The sequence below is a fragment of the Schistocerca cancellata genome, chromosome 8, assembly GCF_023864275.1.
Source record: "Schistocerca cancellata isolate TAMUIC-IGC-003103 chromosome 8, iqSchCanc2.1, whole genome shotgun sequence".
Lineage (NCBI taxonomy): Eukaryota > Metazoa > Arthropoda > Insecta > Orthoptera > Acrididae > Schistocerca > Schistocerca cancellata.
The window spans coordinates 286,239,099-286,265,102 of record NC_064633.1 but is presented as its reverse complement, the minus strand read 5'-3'; the positions used below and the strand labels follow the sequence as shown (position 1 = coordinate 286,265,102).

General features: G+C 37.4%; 1 protein-coding gene across 1 annotated transcript in view; it reads left to right on the top strand.

The window, feature by feature from the left end:
• The window catches only part of LOC126095525 (sodium channel protein Nach-like), a 267,631-nt gene that overhangs the window by 232,937 nt on the left and 8,690 nt on the right, over positions 1 to 26,004 (top strand). The window contains exon 10 of the mRNA XM_049910308.1: positions 3,895 to 3,995. Within this exon, the coding sequence (XP_049766265.1) occupies positions 3,895 to 3,995 (101 nt within the window). The remainder of the gene's footprint in view (positions 1 to 3,894; positions 3,996 to 26,004) is intronic.

Below are 26,004 nucleotides of genomic sequence, written 5' to 3'. Positions count from 1 at the left end.
TTGTATAAAATTTGTAAATTTTTGTCTGGAAGGCAATGACCAAACCTAGTTCCAGATTAATGCTGTTATTGCAAATTAAGGTTACGTGAAAAATTTGATAATTTATTTACATTGTACTTTAAAATGTTTACAACTAATTGCTGTACAGTGGACTATGCAGCCAGCTGTTTGTCAGTATCTGTCCATAAAATCCAGTGTCAGGGCGATGAGTAATTGGTCCATCTGTTAGGACTTCAGCTCCTGTTAATAACTATGATTTTCCCCTTTTATTATTTCTCAAATTTTGCTCAGTCTCTAAGTTTCCGATATTAAAAAACATCAGTTAAATTATTTCCCACATAGATTCATTAGTCATGGTAACATTTTATTGTGTTGACCCCAATATCTTGCTTAGTTTTACCAGGAAATCTGTTTACAAAGTGTTAAACCTAATTGAAAAATCCACTGTGTTACATAACGTGAAATACACTGTGAGCTAATATGTACTTCTGGGCATACTGAAACCACTAGTTATTAAAATTGGTAGTTCAACTTTCAAATAATATATTTCAAATCCTATGGAACTACTTAATTTGTGAGATAATCAATATTCAGTCTCAGAAGCAGCTACATCTTCCATTGCAGATTTTGCCTCCACGCTTATTAAATTCCAACATCAATCAGTATACTTTTATAGACCTAAATTATATGCTCAAGCTGACATACTTCACTAATTGATAAATTCATTAAATTTGAGTAATTTACGAAAATTTCCAATAAGACAGTTGGATTCATAAGTATGGTATTCCTAATATGGATGCATAAAATCGTTCCATAAACATTTCTAAATTTGTAGACCGCCACATTTTTCACAAATAAAATTTTTATCAATACTTACATACCATTCTGAGCAGAAAAATCTAATCAACCTGTTTTCCAAATGATTGTGTAGTTTCCAAAATAACATTGTACTCATACGCTGGTCTTTAAATAGTTGAATGTCCCTCAAAGTCAGCAGTCCCTAATCCCAGTCAAGTTAACAAACATGTAACACCTATATCAAGTCTGTTCCCACTGTTTGCTAATGCAATAGGTATCTACAAATTGTTGGCAAAAATATGTATATTAACATCGACAAAAACTCAATAATGACAGTGTCAAAAACCCTTATGTGATTTCTGTAACTCACATTAATGAATATTTTTACTAAACAGTGTTGTGGTTGGTGGATACATGAACTATCATTGTCATCTGAATGGACTGTTTTTGAGCATGGTGATTTTTATTAAGGGCTGTCCTGAGTGAGACACTGTTATGCATTTTTCTCTGTTAGAGTACTAGATGACAGTACTGCATGCGAACTGTGGTATGTTGTATAAATAAGAACTGTGTTCTATGCCACACTTAATTGCTTTGTTTAGTGACTTAGAGCTACCACTGATTCTTGAGCAGTGCTTTAATTTATACTGCAATCACTTGAAAATTTATGTGAGTAATTCTGCCACTGGATTCTTATTCATTTGTGAATTCCAACCTGATTTTATGTGCTATTGATCCTGAAAAGTTGAAAAATCATTCATCATCTAAACAATAGGGCTTCCCAGATAATAAATGTGTGAGAAAGTGCAAAATTGTAGCTTTGTGTACATTTTTGAGTAAACACCATTCTGTACTCATTTAAATTTTCAGCCTCATGACTTATATTAGGTAACGTCCAATTCAAAGTCATATGCCTTTGCTTTTCTCCAACCTTTCAACTCACTTACCTGTTCAGTTACCAGGAGAGCTATAATTTGTCATGGGATCCAAACCATAGTGTATCTCAGCATTTTTTGCACATTAACAATCACTGCCTGAAGTGAAACTAGTGATAAGTGATAAACAAAAATTCTAAGAGTGACAGGGCATTGAACCTGATACCTTTGGATCAATGGTCTGTCACTAAAACACTAATTTTGTCACACATACCGCTACTAATTTTTGCATAACAAGCAATTCATAAAAATAGTATGTTGGTGTGCACTATTTCTTGGAACATGAGCAAATTACATATTTTGGTAGCTCTTAATGTCTTTATCACACTTTGATTTGATTTGATTCTTTATTTGGTCCTGCTGATTACATATTGTACATATTGTACATGGAAACACCAAAGAAATATAGAGACATGTAAACAGGCAGAATACAGCACTGTGTCAGCAACACTTATATAAGGCAACAAATGTCTTGTGCAGTCGTTAGATCAGTTACTGCTGCTACAACGGCAGGTTATCAAGATTTAAGAGAATTTGAATGTGGTGTTATAGTTGGCAAATGAGTGATGAAACACAGCATCTCTGAGTTAGTGATGAAGTGGGGATTTTCCTGTATGACCATTTCACGAGTGTATTGTGAATGTCAGGAATCCAGTAAAACATCAGATCTCTGACATCACTGTGGCCTGAAAAAGATCCTGCAAGAACAGGACCAACCACAACTGAAGATAATTGTTCAATGTGACAAAAAATGTAACCCTTCCAAAAATTGCTGCAGATTTCAATGCTGAGCCATCAACAAGTGTCAGCATGCAAAACATTCAATGAAATATCATTGATTTGGGCTTTCCGAGCTGAAGGCCCACTCATGTACGCTTGATGACTACACGACACAAGACCTGAGCCTGGGCCTTGGCCCATCAACACAAAAATTGGACTGTTGGTAACTGGAAACATGTTGCTTGGTCAGACAGTATTGAGTGGATGGATGTGTACAGTTATGGAGACAATCTCCTGGATTCATGGACTCTGCATGTCAGGAAGGGCTTCTGCTGGACACCAAACTCTCGAGACATGAGCTTTATGGAGCAGATCTGGAATGCCTTGCAATGTGCTGTTCAGAAGAGATCTCCATCCCCTTGTACCCTTACAGATTCATGGTGTCAAATCCCTCTATCACTACTTCAGACATTAGTCCATGCCACATCATGTTCTGGCACTTCGGTGTGCTCGTGGGGGGGTCCTACATGATATTAGGCAGGTGTACCAGTATCTTTGGCTCTTCAGCATAGTAATAAAGAACAAGTCAAGTAAAATGAAACAAAAGTTTATGAGCATTATATATATCATACAAATACATATTTTTGATGAACCATTTGTTGCGGACAACATTACAAGCTTCATTTTAATAGTATAAGTTCAAGTGAATGCTTAAAGAGCAAACTGAATAGAAGTACACATTCCAAGCCACAAATAAATAATTAAATTTACATTCTGTCATTATGATTTAAATTAAAATAAAAGATTTTTATTTTCATCACATAAGTAAGTTTTAGTGAATACTTAATAGTGTAGAATAAATGATAGTAGACATTTTAATCTATAATATAAATAAATTTACATTTCATCATTGAAATTTACATCAGGAATATACAATTTTGTCTCATGACATAGGTAAAGATTTTCTTTTAAAAGGGCTTTTTTTATGTACGTGGTTTCCTCTAATTTTACTCAGAAGGATGCCATATTACTCTAGGAATTCATTCATTTTATAATAAGTTTGTTCTCTAAGGAATGTTTTTAATTTCCTTGTGAATACCTACATGTTGTTAATTTCCTTTTTTATTTTGATGGGAAGCTTGTTGTATACTTTTATTTGTGACTTAGTTACTCCCCTTCAGACTTTTGTGAGAGTTGCAGAGCCTTGGTGGAAATTTTCCCCCTCTCTTGTGTTATGCTTGTGTATGTGACAGTTTTTGTTTTTTTGTTTTTTTTTGTTTTTTTTTTAATAATTCATTGTTTCTGGCTAGAAACATCATCAGTGAGTACATACATTGATTTGTAGCAGCAAATCTGCTGAGTTGTTAAAGAGACCTCTGCAGGCTACCTTCTGTCCCTTTTCCTTATTATGCTTAATAGACTATGGAATGATTTCTTGCAGGAAAGACTTGGGAGACATAGCCACATTAGACATTTCTTTGGAAAGATCTTCATCACTTCATTACCGGAGAGTTGTAGTCCGTGGGAGTTTGGACATGGTTGGTGAGTAGTCATCTTTAATTCTTTAAAATAATTGGTCTATTTTATTTCATATTAACTAATAATTAAACAAAATGGAATACTTTAATTAATATTTTCATCAAACATGGGTGCACAACCTTTGTGAAATGTTTCAAAGGAATACTTCTCTAATCTGAGCTGTAAACATTTTTATTTATATGTACAGTTGGTAAATTTTCAAATTTTGATATTTCAGACAAACATAATAAACAGCATTAATGCACAGTGTGTGACTGTTATGTAGAGTAGAAAAACCATGAAAGGCACATAACTGATTATTCAGTTTCCTGCAGAAGTACAAGTCTATATGTAGACACACATACTGAGTGTATAAATTTGGATATTATAATTTATGAAGTAAATTTTCGTCCATTGTAGAAAATTGAGTGTCCCTTATATGATGTATGAATGTTAAAATATCATTTATTGGGACATGAAGCACAAACTATGTAAAACTATGTAAAATAAGAGAGTGAGGGTCAAGGTCCTTTATTACTCACCAACCTTCACTAATAGCTTCCAAGCATGTAACTGAGAACTGGGCAGTATGAGCTGTTGTAATGGAAATAATGCTTGTTATTGCCTGCCCATTGCACACATATACACTGAACTGATCACATGTTTCTGCCTGTGTTGGAAGCTGCTTGTAACCAACCTGGAACAAGCTGTATTACATTATTCACCACACTGATATTCCACGTTCAAAAATTGATGAAGTAGCTTTATTTATTTATGTAGAAGTTCCACTGATTAAACTGATTTATTGATTCACTCTATAAATCTTTACAGATTGTGGGCTACAACACACACACACACACACACACACACACACACACACACACACACACACACACACACACATATATATATATATATATATATATATATATATATATATATACATGTCTTTAAATATGTCTGCTTGTGTCTGTATATGTGTGGATGGATATGTGTATGTGTGCGAGTGTATACCCATCCCTTTTTCCCCCTAAGGTAAGTCTTTCTGCTCCCGGGACTGGAATGACTCCTTACCCTCTCCCTTAAAACCCACATCCTTTCGTCTTTCCCTCTCCTTCCCTCTTTCCTGATGAGGCAACAGTTTGTTGCGAAAGCTTGAATTTTGTGTGTAGGTTTGTGTTTGTTTGTGTGTCTTTAAGGGAGAGGGTAAGGAGTCATTCCAATCCCGGGAGCGGAAAGACATGTTTCTGTCTGTGTTGGAAGCTGCTTGTAGCCAACCCGTAACAAGCTGTATTACATTACCCTAGCCAGATTACGCTCGCATATTTTATTTTCTCAGGCTTGTCTGACACTTGGCATTACCCCCAAAGGCCTCACACTTAAAGTTCCCATCTCTGGCTGCAACCCTACTTTCCATCAGTCCCTATACCAGTTCCAAAATGAGCACTCCATTGCCCTCACCCACCTAATCCTTCACTTACACATCAAATCAGCCAATGAACACACCCAACAACTCCTATCCTTAATAAAAGTCCTCAATCTTTCATCTCCCACATCCACACCGGCTGTTCAGAGCATCATCCTACAGGCCAACCGCAAATTAGAACAGCATCCCACCCTTCACCTCAAAAAACTATCCAATCTCCTGGTTTCCCACCTCCGGAAAGGCAACTCACTCACCCTTCACAACCTTTCCAGCAAACCTCAACCTCCTCTCATTGCACACAAACCCAGTCTCTCCCATCTACTCAATCTCCCACTTCCAGCTCCACTCCCGCCAAAACCTCAAAATTCCGATCAACACAATCTGGCACCACAACACCCTAATTCAGTAGTTAACCTTTCCTCCAAACCTCTCTCCCAATCCGAAACCTCTGTCCTATCCAAAGGCCTCACCTTCAGCCCCACTCCCAGATTCAACCAAACAGCCCTCGTCAAAGATTTACTATCCTACACTCATACTCTCTGCTGGAAGTATCACTTTGCCACGAAGAAAAATGATCCTAATCCTACCCCTAATGATCCAACTCCCAAAGACACTATCAAAATTGAACCTTGCCTGGAACAGTTCCGTCCTCCGTCACAGCGGGACCCACCTCCTCTTCCTCAAAATCACCCTCTCCAAACCTTCCAGGAATTTCTGACTTCCAGCCTTGCCTCTCAATCCTTCTTAAAAAACCTTAATCCTACTCCCAACATCACCACTGCTGAAGCCCAGGCTATCCGTGATCTGAAGGCTGACCGGTCCATCGTCATTCTTCCGGCGGACAAGGGTTCCATGACCGTGGTACTTGACCGTCGGGAGTATGTGGCTGAGGGACTGCGTCAGCTTTCAGACAACACCACATACAAAGTTTGCCAAGGTAATCCCATTCCTGATGTCCAGGCAGAGCTTCAAGGAATCCTCAGAACCTTAGGCCCCCTACAAAACCTTTCACCTGACTCCATCAACCTCCTGACCCCACCGACACCCCGCACCCCTACCTTCTACCTTCTTCCTAAAATTCACAAACCCAATCATCCCGGCCGCCCCATTGTAGCTGGTTACCAAGCCCCCACAGAACGTATCTCTGCCTACGTAGATCAACACCTTCAACCCATTACATGCAGTCTCCCATCCTTCATCAAAGACACCAACCACTTTCTCGAACGCCTGGAATCCTTACCCAATCCGTAACCCCCAGAAACCATTCTTGTAACCATTGATGCCACTTCCTTATACACAAATATCCCGCACATCCAGGGCCTCGCTGCGATGGAGCACTTCCTTTCACGCCGATCACCTGCCACCCTACCTAAAACCTCTTTCCTCATTACCTTAGCCAGCTTCATCCTGACCCACAACTTCTTCACTTTTGAAAACCAGACATACCAACAATTAAAGGGAACAGCCATGGGTACCAGGATGGCCCCCTCGTATGCCAACCTATTCATGGGTCGCTTAGAGGAAGCCTTCTTGGTTACCCAGGCCTGCCAACCCAAAGTTTGGTACAGATTTATTGATGACATCTTCATGATCTGGACTCACAGTGAAGAAGAACTCCAGAATTTCCTCTCCAACCTCAACTCCTTTGGTTCCATCAGATTCACCTGGTCCTACTCCAAATCCCATGCCACTTTCCTTGATGTTGACCTTCACCTGTCCAATGGCCAGCTTCACACGTCTGTCCACATCAAACCCACCAACAAGCAACAGTACCTCCATTACGACAGCTGCCACCCATTCCACATCAAACGGTCCCTTCCCTACAGCCTAGGTCTTCGTGGCAAACGAATCTGCTCCAGTCCGGAATCCCTGAAGCATTACACCAACAACCTGACAACAGCTTTCGCATCCCGCAACTACCCTCCCGACCTGGTACAGAAGCAAATAAACAGAGCCACTTCCTCATCCTCTCAAACCCAGAACCTCCCACAGAAGAACCACAAAAGTGCCCCACTTGTGACAGGATACTTTCCGGGACTGGATCAGATTCTGAATGTGGCTCTCCAGCAGGGATACGACTTCCTCAAATCCTGCCCTGAAATGAGATCCATCCTTCATGAAATCCTCCCCACTCCACCAAGAGTGTCTTTCCGCCGGCCACCTAACCTTCGTAACCTCTTAGTACATCCCTATGAAATACCCAAACCACCTTCCCTACCCTCTGGCTCCTACCCTTGTAACCGCCCTCGGTGTAAAACCTGTCCCATGCACCCTCCCACCACCACCTACTCCAGTCCTGTAACCCGGAAGGTGTACACAATCAAAGGCAGAGCCACGTGTGAAAGCACCCACGTGATCTACCAACTGACCTGCCTACACTGTGATGCATTCTATGTGGGAATGACCAGCAACAAACTGTCCATTCGCATGAATGGACACAGGCAGACAGTGTTTGTTGGTAATGAGGATCACCCTGTGGCTAAACATGCCTTGGTGCACAACCAGCACATCTTGGCGCAGTGTTACACCGTCCGGGTTATCTGGATACTTCCTACTAACACCAACCTATCCGAACTCCGGAGATGGGAACTTGCTCTTCAATATATCCTCTCTTCCCGTTATCCACCAGGCCTCAATCTCCGCTAATTTCAAATTTCCGCCACTCATACCTCACCTGTCATTCATCAACATCTTTGCCTCTGCACTTCTGCCTCGACTGACATCTCTGCCCAAACTCTTTGTCTTTAAATATGTCTGCTTGTGTCTGTATATGTGTGGATGGATATGTGTGTGTGTGCGAGTGTATACCCGTCCTTTTTTCCCCCTAAGGTAAGTCTTTCCACTCCCGGGACTGGAATGACTCCTTACCCTCTCCCTTAAAACCCACATCCTTTCGTCTTTCCCTCTCCTTCCCTCTTTCCTGATGAGGCAACAATTTGTTGCGAAAGCTTGAATTTTGTGTGTATGTTTGTGTTCGTTTGTGTGTCTGTCGACCTGCCAGCACTTTCATTTGGTAAGTCACATCATCTTTGTGTTTAGGTATATATATATATATATATATATATATATATATATATATATATATATATAGAGAGAGAGAGAGAGAGAGAGAGAGAGAGAGAGGGAAACATTCCACGTGGGGGGAAAAATATATATAAAAACAAAGATGATGTGACTTACCAAACGAAAGCACTGGTATGTCGATAGACACACAAACAAACACAAACATACACACAAAATTCAAGCTTTCACAACTAACGGTTGCTTCATCAGGAAAGAGGGAAGGAGAGGGAAAGATGAAAGGATGTGGGTTTTAAGGAAGAGGGTAAGGAGTCATTCCAATCCCGGGAGCGGAAAGACTTACCTTAGGGGGAAAAAAGGACGGGTATACACTTGCACACACACATATCCATCCACACATATACAGACACAGGCAGACATATGTATTTTTCCCACGTGGAATGTTTCTTTATATATACAGTAATTATTTCAGCAGATGCATGAATTTTAGCTTTATCCATAAAGTTTTTCCTGCAGTAGCTGCACTGTCTTGTTTCAAATCTTTTGTATCTTAAATGATAGAAATTCTGCTACTGAATAGAAGCAATGATCCAATAAAAATGCCCTTAGGGTTTTACAAAAGAGTAAGAATGATGATATGTCTTTTACTTTATATGGAACACTTTTGTAAATTTACATAGCACTGTTTACTGTGGAGGTTTTATAGGGTGATGTCATTATTGACTGTACATGTATGATGACAGGAAGTAAAGTAAGTCAAAATATAAATGTTATAAGCAAATAGAAAATGTAACATGAAGTACAGTACCCATATTGTAAACATTTCCATGGATTGAAGAGATTGTGCTTAATTTAGCACAAAAAGAAGAGAAAAATAAATACATAAAAACTAGAACACTATGCCCAGGAAAGAAACATGTAAAAGTAACTTTTCAAAACATAATTCTACAAAGAATCAAATAAAAACAAACAAAAAGGAAGCACAAAATACTCCACTTCTCTTGACAGACAAATGCATCTAATGATTACAAAGTTTTACTAATAATTACACCTTAGATTTCTTTTTATGTAGAGCATCATTATCATATAAACCTTGAATGTTATTAGGATGTGGGAAATGGTAAGTACAAGATTTTGACTGGGAAACTGTGATGTGATAATAGCAGGAAAGTAAAAGTTAGGTAAGAGTAAATAAACAAGAAGGAGACTAGCTGACATTCAGGCCAGACAGATTGTGAGGATAGAGGTAGTTAAAAGAAAATGGTTTTGTAAGGTGAGGAGAATTTGAATGACATGATTACTGAACAGCTGTTGAAGTCATTGGCGGTGTGTTGTGCTGGTGTGCATATTTGTATTTAGCCACAGCCTGGAAGTAAGCACTCACATGAGTTGGTAGTTTATCAGTTCTCAGTCCTATATTGAATGATGCTTAGTAATTGCAGAACAGTTATTTATTTATTTATCTACTCATTCATCCATAGACAACTTTCATTGGATGAGTGTCATCACTATTCTTGGGATGTGACACTATTATATCAATAGTAGTGACTGTGTTGATAGGGATCTCAACTATGAATGTTGTGTTTAACTGCACAGCAGTTAGTCAGTTAGTTTTAAGCCATGAATGTGTTCACTGTGTAAATAAAGATGAATTTGTATTTACCTTTTTCTAAATAAACATTCTTAATGTGATAGCAGTCCACAATTGTAAACTAAAAAACAAGAGTGTCATTCAGAAAAGTAATGATCAGCTATCATCTAAAAAGAAGATTGTTATTCAAAAAGCATGCTTTGTGAAATTGGACAAGGCTGGCATTAAGATACCAGTGTTTGATGGAGAACACTATGGGAACTGGAAACAAAAAATGGAAATGTATCTGAAAATGAAAAAATGCTATATAGTGGCTTCAAGAATGAAAATGAGCACAGATAAGGTGGATACTAAGGATGAAGAAAATCTGACTGCAATGAAATACATATATAGAGCAGTCTTGAACAAGCATCTAAGTTCCATGAGTGATTAGGAAACCATAATTTGAGATAATGAAGTAGTTTGATAAACTATATTCCAAAGAATCAACAGCACTACAGAAACAAGTTGGACAAAGACTATAATGACACGGCAACATTCTGTAGTATTTTGGAAACATGCTGAACAAATTAAAATTGGCAGGTACAAAAGAGAATGCAAAGGAAAAGCCAAATGAGGGAATCCTGCTGGAATCCTGAGCTATGCCAGGAATTTGATCAATATTTTGAAAGAAGAAGATCAGACAGAAGACTACGTTAAAAGTAAATGTTAAATTATGGATTTAAAAGACAAGGATGGAAATGAAAAAGTGTAAAATCCAATGTATTTCATACTGAAAAGGAAACCAGTATGGGCTGTCAGGAGCAGCTGTGTTACAGATGTGGCAAATCAGGACATTTCAAGAATTTCTGCCAGTTAGGAACAAGCAGAAATTCATGGATATGTGGTGGACATCATCAAGGAAGTAGTTGCAGCATTTGGCAACATAGGCAAACCAATCATCAACAATTGGTCACATTGTCAAAGTAAACATTATATCTCAAGAGGCAGTCATCATCCAGGATGCCAAGGATATCAATAGAATGGAACTGGCATGAGCAGTTTTTCAAGAGAGGTTCTATCTGCAGTGGTGAGTAATAATGTTGAGTCAGGTAACAATGTACAGACTATCTGGTTATTGGACAGTGGTTGCACAGATCGTATTGTTCATAATGAACACTATTTTTCTGAGTGCTTAACTTTAAAACACCTGTGAATGTAAAAATACTGGGTCATAAAGTTTTGCAAGCTCCAAAGTAGGAAATATAATTAGTTATCTTACAGTTTATGATGACGTGATTTCACTTGAAATTAAAAACGTATTTGGAATTAAAATCATGGATATAAATTTGGTAAGTGGTGCTAAAGTAACAGAAAAACATAAAATTGTGCCTGTAGGCAATATCTCGAAGATTTTTTTATAAAGACAATAACATACTTGCAATTGATTTGAAAGAAGATAGGCTGTATAAAATGACAACTAAAATTTACAAGAAAGAGATTAATACAATCAGTGTGAGTAATAAGGAGAGTTTATCACTAAAGGAGAAATGGCATCATACACTTGGACATGTAAATTTTAATGATTTGAAGACATTGTGTAAACATCGTATAGCAGATGGATTGGCAACAGATTTAGAATCAGAATTTATGAAGTTTAAAGTTTGCATTGAAAACAAAATGCATAATTTACCTTTTGAAAACAGTAGAAGCAAACCAAAAGAAGCATTACTGTTTATTCAAAATGATATGAATGGGCTTCACTCAACTCCAGGTTTGCATGGGGAAATATTTTTTCCTACTTTTATTTATGATTATAAATAAGCAGCTACAGTCTACACTATCAAATCTAAAAGTCAAATACATGGCTTTTTGTGGAATATGTTATTGAAATTTAAGATTTAACTGATAAGATGGGAAAGAATAGTTAAATTTTAGTGTGTATCAAATTCTAAGACAGAAAAGAACCATCTTAAATGCCTGTCCTCCTTACATACATGAATTAAATAGTGGTGTTGAAAGACACAACAGGTCACTTAGGGATATGTAAAGATTCCTGCGAGAGTAGATAGGATGTTTTAGCCAGAACTGGTTTGTGCAGCTGCATACCTTAAAATCAGAACTTTAGCTAATACTATTGAAAGGGAAACTTCTTGTGAGATATTGTATGGGAAGAAATTTAATATTAAATATTTAAAATGGTATAGAAGTAGTGTTTTTGTATGTGTGCCGGAACAATTGAGAAAGTCAAAGTGACATTGTAAAGCAGATTTGGAAATTTTAATAGAGTACAGGTCCACAGCTCATGGTAGCATTCTTGCTTGCCACACACGGGTTCCCAGGTTCGATTCCTGGTGGGCTCAGGGATTTTCCCTGCCCTGAGATGACTGAGTGTTATGTCCTCATCATCATCATTCATCCCCATTACAGTCTGAGGAAGGCAATGGCAAATCACCTCTGCTAAGAACTTGCCTAGTCAGTGGTGCAGGTCTCCCGCATTGTCCCCTATGGTCCTTGAAGTATGGGACCTCGTCATCATCATCATCATCATCATCATCATCACAGTAAAGTAGGATACAGAATATTGATTAACAACAAAAGTTATCTTTGCCACACATGCTGATACTGTGAAAGATGATGTCAGATGTTGATATTAAGGACTCTTACTCAGGGAATAAAGATTTTAGTGATTCTGAGTGCAAAAGCACAAACAATGAATCAGTAAATGAGCAAATGTAAGAAAGGTGCATTGAAGGCTGTCCAAGCAATCATAAACAAAAATGGAAACATAATTTGAGAAGGTCATCTAGAGAATATAGAATGCCTGATAGATTTAATAATTATGGAATGAGTAGCTTCATTTATGTAAACTTCAGTATTGCTGACAGTCCAGAAAACTTTGGGGAGTTGATGAACAGTAGTGAGTCAGAAATTTGGAAGCAAGCAATGGATAAGGAAATTGAAAGTTTAAATAAAAATGAAATGTGGAAACTAATAACCAAACCAGTGAATGTAAATGTTCTCATTTCAAGTGGGATTTACAAGAAAATCAGATAACACTTGTAAAGCAAGATCAGTTTTAAGTGGCTTTCAACAAACACAAATTCTGGATGATATTTATTTGACAGTAGCTATGATATGAACATTGAAAGTTTTGTTCCATTCTGTTGTCCAAAAGGTTTAATTGTAGAGAAATGGATCTACAGAGTGAATTTCTTAATGGTAAATTTTCTTAGAAATGTATGTGAAGCAACCTCCTAAATGCAAGGAAGGAACATATAGAGTTTGTAAGTTATTTGAGGCATGATACAGCTTAAGGAAAAGTCCTAGAGCATGGTATGAGTGTTTTAAAAGGTTAAGACCTACAAAGAAGTCAATATTATTTATGCCTTTATCTACTGATGACTAAATTACACTGAAGAGTCAAGAGTCAAGGGATACCTACTAATATCATGATGGATCTCCTTTGCATGGCATAGTGCAGCAACTCCATGTGGTGTGGACTCAATAAGTCATTGGAAGTCCCATGCAGAAATATTAATCCATTCTGCCTCTACAGCAATCCATAACTGCAAAAGTATTTCCAGTTCAGTATTTTGTGCACCTCTCCTGTGCCCTCTGTCTAACCTGCAGCACTTCACTGACCACCACCCCTGCCATACTATCCCTCCACAATTGATCCCTCCTCACATTGACAATAGGGTGTCTCTGATACACCAATTCTACATAAGTGGGGAGGCAAACATCCATGACTGAGACACATTCTGACGATGGATGTTATAATTTTCCTTGAATGTTTGAAGTTCACAAACCATGTCTGTCTTGGTATGAATGTAAGTATACATGCATAGCTTTTACCTCTTGTTTGTTGGCTTTCATTCCATTCTTCCTGCCATGAGAGAAACGCTTATCTTTTTTTTACTTTTAGGAGGTATTCTGTGTATGGGAGTTTCATGTCCATAGGTCTTCCACTGTTAATCACATCTCTTGGTAGTTGAACTGCAATATGGCTGCTCAGCTGCAGAAGCTGATGAGATTAAATTCACAAAGTCTTCAAGCTATGCGTCACTTAACTGCAGATGCATAGTGGAGTTCCTGTTTTTGAAAAATCTTAATTTCTTCCAAACATCAGTGATACTAACATTGTTATTTAAAGATTCACAGAAATTTTGCTAGCTATTCTTTTTACAGTCTGTTAACTGCCTTCAAACTTTTGCTGCTATTTTCTGATATGCAATGAAGTTTTCTACATTTTGTTGTTTAAAGAAATTACTGTGTGCAAATTGGCACTGTGCTTTGGCCCTAAAGCACTCGGGTGTCCACCAGACTGGGGGCCTGTTGCTTCAGAATGATGACTTCCTTTTATCTTGTAATGGAAATTGTTGCAGTGTGTTCAATAATTGAAATTAGCTGTTGGTAGGCCTCTTTTGGAGCTAACAAATTGTTAAAAGATTGAAACATCACCTGGACTATTGCAGTATACTTTGGCCAGTCAGAATCCTTTATTTTCCACCTGCTGTTTGGGTAGGTAATTTCTACTGTATTTATAGGTAAGTCTATCGTGATTTCCAGAGTGAAATGATCTGAGCCAAGAGGGTCTTGTTTGACTGTCCATTCTATTACACGGTTGAAGTCAACAGAGCACAATGTCAAACCGATGGCCAACAGTTGTCTTTTTGGGTTATGAATCATAGTAGGAGAACCATCATTTAGAAGAATCAAATTGAACTTTTCAAAAAGTGTAACTAACTCTCTGCCATCCACGTCATCTATTTTGCAACCCCATCGTTAGTGGTGTGCATTGAAGTCTGTGCAGTGGAAAAATGGCATTTGAAGCTGGACTACAATCTGATCCAGTGAAAGATCTTGTATTTTACTCTTAGGTGGTTTATAAATGGTGATGATGGTGAATGCGCCATTAAAAGTCTGAATCACAGCAGCAACTACCTGGCATTCTGTTGTCCTAACAGTGATATCCAATTTTTTAAACTTAACTGTTTCTCTAACCAAAATGGCTGCTCCTCCTCCTTTCCCATCATCTCTTTCATTTCTGAGAACAGCATATCCTTTGAATTGTATTCGTTGGGTTGGCTGAAACCAAGTTCTGCAAATACAAGCTACCGGTATGTGGTTGCTGCTAAGCTCCTGATAAAGACTTTCTCTGTTCGAGATTGCTGACCGTGTATTCCACTACAGTAGTTAAAAAGCCATTGTCAGATTTGCAGAAGTCTTCAACAGTATTATGTGTAAGAACCTGTGTTGTTACCATACCTGTTTCATTTTTAAGAGAAAGAATGATCTGCATTACTAAAGCCCAAAGACTGTTAATAGTAGTTCCTTGACCAGTATAAGATGTTGCCAGAGGAGTGGGAGGATATGGATTGTTTTGTATTGTGTCCTGTGGACCCTGAAATTTGTATAACATATCAGAATAACCCTGCTAGTATGGACTGCGAATAAATGGTTTATTTTTGTAATACCTAGGCGCTGGAACCTACATAACTGCATGCTTAGGTCCCGATGTAACCTTTTGTCCATCATGTTCAAACCTTTTGGTTTCTTGCATATTTTAGACCAGTCACTAGGAGAGAGCTCTTGTGTTGCAGAAACACCAGCAGTAGTCTATGCAGATGATGGTTGCGGTGATGAGACAGTAGTTGTGTAAGAAATGCCATAGGCTTTGCTGCACTTTGCTTCCATGTGCTGCTGATAAATTGGGCAACAGCAATCAGCAGTGAGGTGGTTTCCATTGCAATGCAAACACCTGGACTCTCTGGCATGTGAGCACTGTGAGGTCTCATGGGCTCACATGCATTTGGCACAGCGGGCACTACTACGACATTGCAAACTTAAATGGAAGTATCTAAGGCAATTGTGACATTGCAAAACTAACTGGACATACAGTGCAACAGGGCATCATATACTGCACAAAAATTCATATGTTGTTGATACTTAAATGTTACAACACATTTCAGTGTGGGAAATACTTTCAGCTCTCTGTTTTCTATTACTTTCATTGTGAACCTTCATACGTCGGTTACTAAAAATTCCAACTTTATTTCTGCAAGGACATCTTGGTAGGATAATACAATATCAGCATCACAGATAACTCTTCTTCTCTTTGTTAGGAAATTTGTAATGTAAGCCTCCATATTCTTCAGCTGAAAAACATACCAAGCAACTGCAACCTGTTTGCAGACTGCCCTGTTTTGGTTTCAATTTTATATCTGTTTCTACCAGTAGCTGAGATATTAACTATTTCTTGTCTTAAGTTATTACTTTCTGTAAATAACATTCTTCCAAGAGCTATCAGATGTAACTTTCCTACATTACCATTTATTATTTCCTGTAGGAGGTACCATTGTGGTCACTGGATTGTCCAAGTTCTTATGACTACCGTAACAGACTTACAGGGAAGTAGGTTGCTTATTGCAATTCCTGTCTCCTATATTTACACTCAAGTTACTGTCTACTTCTAGAACTTCCACAGTGTATGCAACATTTTTAATATCTACCATATTTATGTCCCCTTCACCATTACTATTGTGCTTTTCACTTGCCTTTGCCTTCTTCGGAACATTTGCATCCGGAGCTGCTGCCTGTTGGAGTGATGGTGATCAGTGTCTTGCCTTTTGTCACTGTGTGTTGTTTGTCAGACACTGAGACAAGACAGCTGAACTTGATGAATGCTGATCCATCTCCATCTGATCATTCTGAGGACAGTGATCTTGAGAGCGTATTTTGATGGTTCCCAGTTGATGCTTATTTGTAATTAACGGTGTTGAAGGAGGGTGCATCACGACAGTCTTGATGTTGTGACTCGTATGCAAAGTGATAGCCAACTATTGGCCAGTATTGACTGGGATTTCATCATTAGTTTCCATTTTAAAAATAGTGCTGAGAGAAATCTCCCAGCGACAATGCTTTGACACTTGTTGCTAACTGCTTGCAGGTAAAATATCCAGTAGATTACACTAAAAAGAAAACTTGATGACAGTTCCCCAAAACACCTGATTAAGTCAGTACCAGTCACCAAATGGAGCACAAACAACTGCTCAGCATGGCTACCATAACCCTTCTCAATATTCTTGAGAGAGATTGGAAAAACAGTGTTATTTATTTCATTGCTAGCCAAAGAAATTTTGCTTCAGCAGCTTCTGTTCTCTGAACAGAACTGAAACCAAACATTTCTTTGCACAGAATTTGAAATTTACATAGATAACCCATAAGTCTGTTTTTCATAAGAGTTTCTACTATTTTTGAAAAAGAAAACAGTAATGAAACCAATCTCTAATTCTCTGCATTTTCTGCACTTTTTTGTGACTGGTGTTATGAACTCCTCCTGTGTTGCTAATAAAAATCTTCAATGGTTCACATGCACTTTTTCAGGAATAATATCACTAAGTGTGTGCAAACATTTTACACAAGAAGGAATTTTGAAATAATAATTAAAATACTACAATGTACTCATCTCATTCTGATGGCTCTTTCTCGAAAGTATGGGCTGTTGATCACATGGCTTGCTGAAAACAATAATTAGCTTATATCTAAGCAGTATAATTAGGTTCATATTGACCATTTGGACACTGCATGATTTCATCATCATCTACTTTATTTTCTTCATTTCATATTTCCACATATCACAAATCAGCCTCCATTCTGGTGCAATTCAGTCATTTGAAAATAACAATTTCACATCTCCATAACAACTGCTTAACAACTCGTCATACCAAAACTCACTGACTAACATCTTGTTACACAAACCAACAGTACAGCAATACCAGAAGTTGTAGTTCAGTGATATTAAAAAACATTGACAGAGTCATCTTTCTTTGGTATGAATCTGTTCACAGCAGTGATATCGATTACAATTTTAACATGAATGAGTACATCCTCTCACACTGCTGTTATAGGTTGCCAACATAATTTATATTATGGTTGATAACAGTGTATTAGTTATCTTTTTATCATCTGACAATAAAAATTTCATATTTCACCTAACATAATGATGTGAATTCTTTTATGAGCTTGATGATGGTGAGATGACTGAAACTGGTTATGTAAATAAAGTATTTATAGACTAACTTTGTTATTTTTATAGATGAGCATAATTTTTAATTAAAATAGTGGTATGAAAAATAAATATATTTTCAGAATAAGTTAAACAAATAGGAATAATGAGAATAATTTTAATTTATAATTTCAGTTTCAAATTATGCTGGAAATAAATCTTGTGTTAATTTTATATATTCATTCTGTTTTGTGGTAAATATAAAAGTGAATTACATTTCCAGTCTTATTATTTTGATTCTACTGGATTGTGTCATAAATTTAATGTATCATTTTCTGCTATCTGTCAATTACCAATTTCGGAAAATATAAGTAATTGAACAGATAAAAAAGTCTATTCACCAAGCAGTGGCAGGGCAGTACACATATAGAAGGTATCACAGTTTGCAAGCTTTCAGACCCAGTGGACGCTTTTCTGGCAGAACGATTGAGAGGGAAGGGAGGGAGGTGAAGGAAAAGGGGTATAGTTTGGAAAAGTCATTGAGGCCCCAGGTCGGGGGAGACTTATTGGGCGCTATGAGAAAGAAGGACTGGATGTTGGGAACTTCTCCAACAATCACTCTTTCCTTCTCATTCCATCCAATAAGTCTTCCCTGAACCTGAGTTCTGAGCTGTTTTTCTAAACTCCACCCCTTTTTCTAAACTTCTTCAGTCCTTTTCCTTCACCCTTCTTTCTTCCCCTTCAACCCTTCTGTCAGAATAAAGGGCCACTGGCTTCAAAAGCTTGCAAACTGTAATGCCTTTTGTAAGTGTTTTTTCCTGCCACTACTTGGTGAGTAGAATTTTTATCTATCAAAATTACTTGTATTCTACCATGTGTGATAGAAATAGGACTGGCCAGTTTTATTACAATCGGAAGAATTTTTTGTGCTTTAGGAATCAGTGAAGGAGCAGGATATGAATGACTCATTTGTACTGTCTGTTGGAGGACCTTCCATACTGCTAATGCAGTCTTTTAGTACACACAGTTAAATTTCATCTATATCAGTGAATATTTTACTCTTATTTATATGCACAAACTTACTGGTTTCCTCCCCAGTGGTTGAAAGCAGCAGCATTGTCTAATGTCAAAGTTGTTTGTAGCTTAGGTGGTATTTTTGGTAATTATTATTGCAGCTGATATATCATATGATTGTTTTCACAAATAGCCATGCCTTTTAAAGGACAGAAAATGTCTGTGACTGAACTGCATTATCAGTTGGTGGCTGGCTTTATGTGGCAGGTCATACAGTTAGGGCATTGATAGGAGGAGGATGTTGGTGTACTCATTGGTAGTTCTCTTTAAGCACAGACAAATGTGAGATATTATGACAAATAAAAAGAACCTGATTACAAGATAAGTGATGAACATCTTGACCATGTCACAATGTGTAAGCACAATGATAGACACCAAACAAATTCTGAGACATATTGCTAGAATTGTAACAGGTTGGTATGGCCTATACAGAAGTGTAACAGAATTCTCAGGAAACTTCAATGGGAATACTTGGACAAAAGATGTAGTTCTCATGAAACCCAGTTGAACAACTCTAGAGAATGTGAATGTAAAGAATACTGTGTGACCATTATGTTACCCCATCATTTATCTCAGTTAAGGATCATGATAATAAGACAAGAGAGATTAACGCACACACAGAGGTATACAGACCATCAAATTTGCTTTGTTCAGTACCTGAATGGAATAGAACAGATAGTAGACAATAATAATGTGAAGTGCCCTTTGTCATGCACTGTACAGTGGCTTACAGAGTATATATGTTGATGTTGACCAATGTGGTATAGTATTCAAAACCAGGATTTCGTGAGAATAGGCCAGGCTGTTGCATATGAGTTGAAACAGAATGCTCCTTTGGACGAAACTAGGACTTTGGGTAGGCTTTCCTTCAGCTCTGGGTGTGATGAGAGGTAGCTGACTGCAGTCTGCACTGATAAATGTTGTTATTCAATTTTTAAAGGACTGGATGATAAGATGATTATTGCCCAGTGACTTCACAATGGTGATGGGTGTGGTAGTGTTACAGGAAGGGTGAGCAGGTAAGTTTTATTTCCGGACTGGCTTGGCAAGATCATGTCTGTGTGTACTGATTCTGACAAACTTACTCACATGCACATTTCATCATCTGCAACTCCAGGATCAATTGAACCAGATGTAATTCAGAGAATAACATCTTGTTGGAACAAGAGGCGTATGCTTTTAAAGGTTCTGTGTGATGCGAAAATGCCTATAAACTCAAAGCCAAAGTTTATAAAATGGCTGTCTCACCTGTATTATTGTATTACAGTGATGCCCAGGCATGAAAAAAAGACTTGTTATGATGGATGGGGGAAGTAACAGTAAAAGATAAAGTGCACTTGTAATGAATTTACAAGAAGTAACTTTAAAGTTGCTTCCACAAATTAGAAACTCTCATAATCCAGGCTGAGATGGATGGTCACTTAACATGAAGAATAAATGACTTTGTCATGAAAAAGTATCTTTCCATGGCTACAAAGAGGGAAGAAAGAGGGAAACCTCAAACTACCTGGTTCACAGGTACCCAAAGTGATATAAAGAAACTAAGCATTAATTGAAATGCTGCTTTCCAGCAGCATAGATTGTATTGGATGATTAGGAAAGCCAACCCCTCTAACAGGAAAAGCTAAGGATGAAGAATACAATAAAAAAAGGTGGATAGCTGCTGCTTCCCAGTGCTGATGAGGCACCCACAGAAGCCATGCCTGTAGGTAAGAAACATTTTAATGTGGAACAGGTGACATTCACATGGTCTTTTTATACTAAGTGATTTACCTTTCTTGATACTGATCTTGGCACAAAGAAAGACTCTCTTTGTATCACATGCACAATTCACTAATAATACCTCCATTTTGACTACTATTGCCTATTACCCATTCCTTGCATATATCCTTGGTATCTGTGGACATGTGTGCGTCAGAGTGCATACCCAAACTGGAAGGATAATAGCTCATAAGGTAGTGACATCTCTGTCCAGCTACATGTGTGTATTTATCAGCCACTAATAATCTAAATTTTCTTTTTATAATCTTTCTGAATTTGTATTTATTATCATATAATGCTTTCCATACTTATAAGATTATCAGCAACAAACAGATGCAATATCATTTGTATAACTGCAGACAATTTACAATGAGAAGTTATCTTTTTTATGTAATACGTTTTGACCACATGCCAATTCTATTTAATTTCAATTCATATTTCACAAATGTGAGGTTATTCATAAGTTCCGCCAGGGTTTCAAGGAACAACTGTTAGAAAACATACAGAAAATAAAAGAATTGTTACAAGGACTTGCCTCATCTATGCTTTTCAGAGAATTCAGTGTAGAGGTGAATGATCCAAATGGTATGGGTTGTAAAATAGCCTTTATAACTAAGCCGTCCATTTCAGTGGCCAACTGACTGGTGGTCATGCCTGTATAAAGTATTATGTAGATGTTACAACAGATGATATTTGATGTGACTCATTTCACAGGTGGCCCTGGTTTTCGTAGGATGGGAGTCTTGCACCTGTGTCTCCCACTGTCTTCCCATGTGGCTTTATAATGTAAAATATGATACGCTGCAAAGATTCCCACTTAAAAATTGTGTGACTGATGCTATGTCATCCATTGATGATGAGAAAAATAGGAATTCTGAGAAGAAACAAATGGACCTAGGGAAGCATGCTGACAAAGGACAGAATTTGTTAAAAGAGGAATAGGTAGCTAGTTGACCAGTGTCTCAGAAAATCCTTCCCATGGCTGATGTTTCCACTAAAGTTTTGTTAACATTTCCACAATTTTCCCACAATTTTTATTATTTTTTAGTTTTTCATTATTTTATTTTTCTTTTACAATTAAGAATATTTTTCTTATAGCTAATATTATGAGAAGGATATGCCATTTGACAAAACAACCTGAAACTTTCAGTAATTGTAGAGCATATGAATTAATAAAATTTGTCACATACATTTCATTGTAAGACAAGAATATAAAATTGGTCTACTCAAAAGCGATAACAAGTTATTTTGATTTTTCAAGATGTATTATTTTTAGAACAATCACCAATGTACTTAAGTACATAAAGTAAGAATTGTTAAAGATTTCTGTCATGCTGCTATAAAAGTATCTTTCTAATACAAATGACATTGAAAAAATGATTTTTAACTGTCATTAAGCAACTATTAATGGGTGTAAGGCCTCCTAGTTTCATTATAAAAGATGTGGAAATGAATGTAAATGATTTAGTAAATATGACAGGTAGTAATACCAAGAAATGTTAATGTTATTGTGACCGGTAACTGCTAAAAAAATCAGTGTATTAGCTATAGTTCGATAAACATTGTATTATGACAAGGGGGCCAAGTAGCACTGAAATTGGACATTTTAAATGCTTAAGGCTGATGCTAGATTGAAGTTTTATTTGAAAGTATCAAATTCAGAATATTATGGGTAAATTAGGTTCTGCTCTTCTCTTCATCAATACAATAATGTCCACATTGTTTTTTATATGAACATTGCCAGTTTTCATTTTTCATGCTGTCTCCAAACAAATTTGTGAATAACTTTATGTGTTTAAAAGGGACTGCCTCATGATAGTTACCTTGGCTCAGCAACTCCCTCATCAATTCACCAAAGAACATGGGCAAGAATGCTGAAGTCTAGAATCAAGTAGCAGGGGACAGTACTATATCACAGTGAAAAATCCAAACACATATTTTTAGTACAGCTGCACCCAACTCAACATTCAAACAGTAGGTACATTGGAGCTCAACATCTGCTGACATGGAAGGCAGCAGGAATAGAAAAAAGTAATCTCAATAATATGTTACACCATAACCACTAGATGACCACTGCAGTCAATGAATACAGACTCATCATAGGCATTGCTGACTTTGTGATATTATAATTAATACAGAAACTAAGTGTGTAATTATGATGACTACTGTCCCACAATGATAAATGTATGACCAGATGCAGTTACTGATAACTTCTGCAAATTTAGCAATATTTTATGGAAACAATAGCAGTAATATTTGAAGCAAATTAATTAGCAGTATGGATATGTGCAAGATCTGTCTCCCATTAGTGATTAGTTCAGGGGAATAAAGAAATCTTGTGCCACTGACTGTCATTCTCAAACTAGAGAGAAACCTTTGACAGTAGGCCTTAGAAAAGAAGTATTTACCATGAAACAACATTAACAAAGGTCACAAGGTGAGGCATTATACACTGAAGAGCCAAAGAAACTGGTAGACCTGCCTAATATTTTGTAGGGCCACTATGAGTATGCAAAAGTGCTATAACACTACGTAGCATGGACTCGACTAATGTCTGAAGTAGTGCTGGAGGAAACTGACACAATGAATCCCTCAGGGCTGTCCATAAACCTGTAAGAGTATGAGGGGGTGGAGATCTTTTCTGAACAATATGTTGCAAGGCATCCCAGATATGCTGAATGATGTTCCTGCCTGGGGAGTTTGGTCACCAGTGAAAGTGTATTAATTCAAAAGAGAGTTCCTGTAGGAATTATGGACATGTGGGGTGTTGCATTGTCCTGCTGGAATTATCCAAGTATGGTGGAATGCACAATGGACATGAATGGATTCAGGTGATCAGACAGGATGCTTACATACATGTCACCTGTCAGAGTCGTATGTAGACGAATCAGGAGTCTCATATCACTCTAACTACACATTCCCCACACCACTATAGAGCTTCCACCAGCTAGAACAGTCCCCTGCTGATATGCAGGGTCCATGGATTCATGAGGTAGTCTCCATATCCACACATGTCCATCCACTCAATACAATTTGAAATGAAACTTGACCAACCAGCCAACATGTTTCTAGTATCAACAGTCCAATGTCAGTGTTGATGGGCCCAGACGAGGCATAAAGCTGTGTGTGAAATCATTGTGAAGGTTACATGAGTGGGCCTTCAGCTTCAAAAACCCGTATCATATGTTTCATTGAATGGTTCACATGCTGACACTTGTTGCTGTCCCAGCATTGAAATCAGCAGCAGTTTGCAAAAGGGTTGCACTTCTATCATGCTGAACAATTCTCTTGTCATCATTGGTCCCCTTCTTGCAGGATCTTTTTCTAGCCACAGTGATGTCAGAGGTTTGATGTTTTACTGGAATCCTGATATTCATGGTACACTCATGAAATGGCCATATGGGAAAATCCCCACTTCATCACTACCTCAGAGATGCTGTATTCTGTTACTTTTGTGCCAACTATAACACAGTCTTCAAACTCACTTAAATCTTAATAACCTGCCATTGTAGCAACAGTAACCAATCTAACAACTGTTGTCTTATAAGGCATTGCTGACCATAGCACTGTATTCTGCCTGTTTACACATCTCTGTGTTTGAATACCCATGCCTACACCAAACACAATCAGAAGTATGAAGATACCATGCATTCAACAATTTAAAGCCAACAATTCATCTCCATTTCCAGGGCATCACATATGGCACACCACTGATAACAGAGTGCTTCATAAAATATGAAAGCTTTTATGTGAATGAAGCTTGCATACTGCAGAAATATGCATCTACATCCAGCCCATTGATTGGGTTAATTAAAAAAAAAAATATACCTTATCTTGATAGAGACATTAGCCTAAAAACAGCTAAAGTAACTCCACTGTTCAAAAACGGGGACTCTGAAAATGTAAATAATTATCGTCCAGTATCCCAACTTGGTGTTTTCTGCAAAATATTTGAGAAAATTTTCTACAATAGACTACTAAGCCACATTACAAAAAAATCATTACTCTCAGCAAATCAATGTGGATTCAGTAAATCAAAGTCTACAACAACAGCCATGTATGAGTACACAGAAGCTGTGCTTAAAGCACTTGATGGCAGAAAAGATGCTACTGGTATCTTTCTGGACCTTTCAAAAGCTTTCGACATAATTGACCATGACTTTCTCATTCACAAATTAGATCAAAAAGGTGTCCGAGGAATCCCAAATCAGTGGATAAGATCTTACCTAGAAAACAGGCAGCAAGTGGTGGTATTAAGGCATGATGACATTTCAGTACAAGGAAATGTCATCACAACAACACATGTCTCCAGTAAATCAACAATAAAGTACAGAGTGCCACCAGGTTCTGTCCTAGGACCTCTACTGTTCCTCCTTTATATTGATGATATAAATGACTTTATTAAATTGGGAAAACTAATCTTATTTGCTGATGACACCAGCATATTAATAACAGCTGCTGACAAAATCTCATTGGAAATAGCAGTAGATACTGTAATGTCCCAAACTACTAGCTGGTTTCAAAAAAATAAAATAATAATAAATGAAGAAAAAACTGTCTTTACGAATTTCCACTCCTTTCCACATGTGCAAAACTTTGTTACAGTACCATACCTTGAAAATCCATTACTGAACTCGGTTACTGACACTAAGGTTCTAGGCCTATGGGTACAAGATAATTTAAAATGGGACTGTCATATAAAAGATCTTGAGAAAAAACTTTCAAAAGCTTGTTATGCTCTGTGTGTGTTAAATAAAAGTGCAAGCAAGTCAACAGTTATTCAGGTGTGTTATGCATACTTCCATGCAATACTTCGAAATGGGCTAATCTTCTGGGAAAATTCAGCCACCGGCATAAAGATCTTTAGGATGCAGAAAAGAGCAATCAGGGCTATCTGCATCGTAAGAAAACATGTAGACCACATTTCATCCAGATGAAAATAATGAGCCTACTGAGCCTTTACATATATGATTGTATACTGTTCCCAAATGAGTATCTTTTAAACGAAACTGGACATCTTCAAAAAATAAGCATATACACAGTCACAACTCAAGAAACACAAATAATATCCACATATCACAGTGTAGAACAGCACAGTACCAAAAAAGTGTATCACAGATAACATTTCAGCTATATAACAGCCTACCCAGTATTTAAAATCGCAGCAACA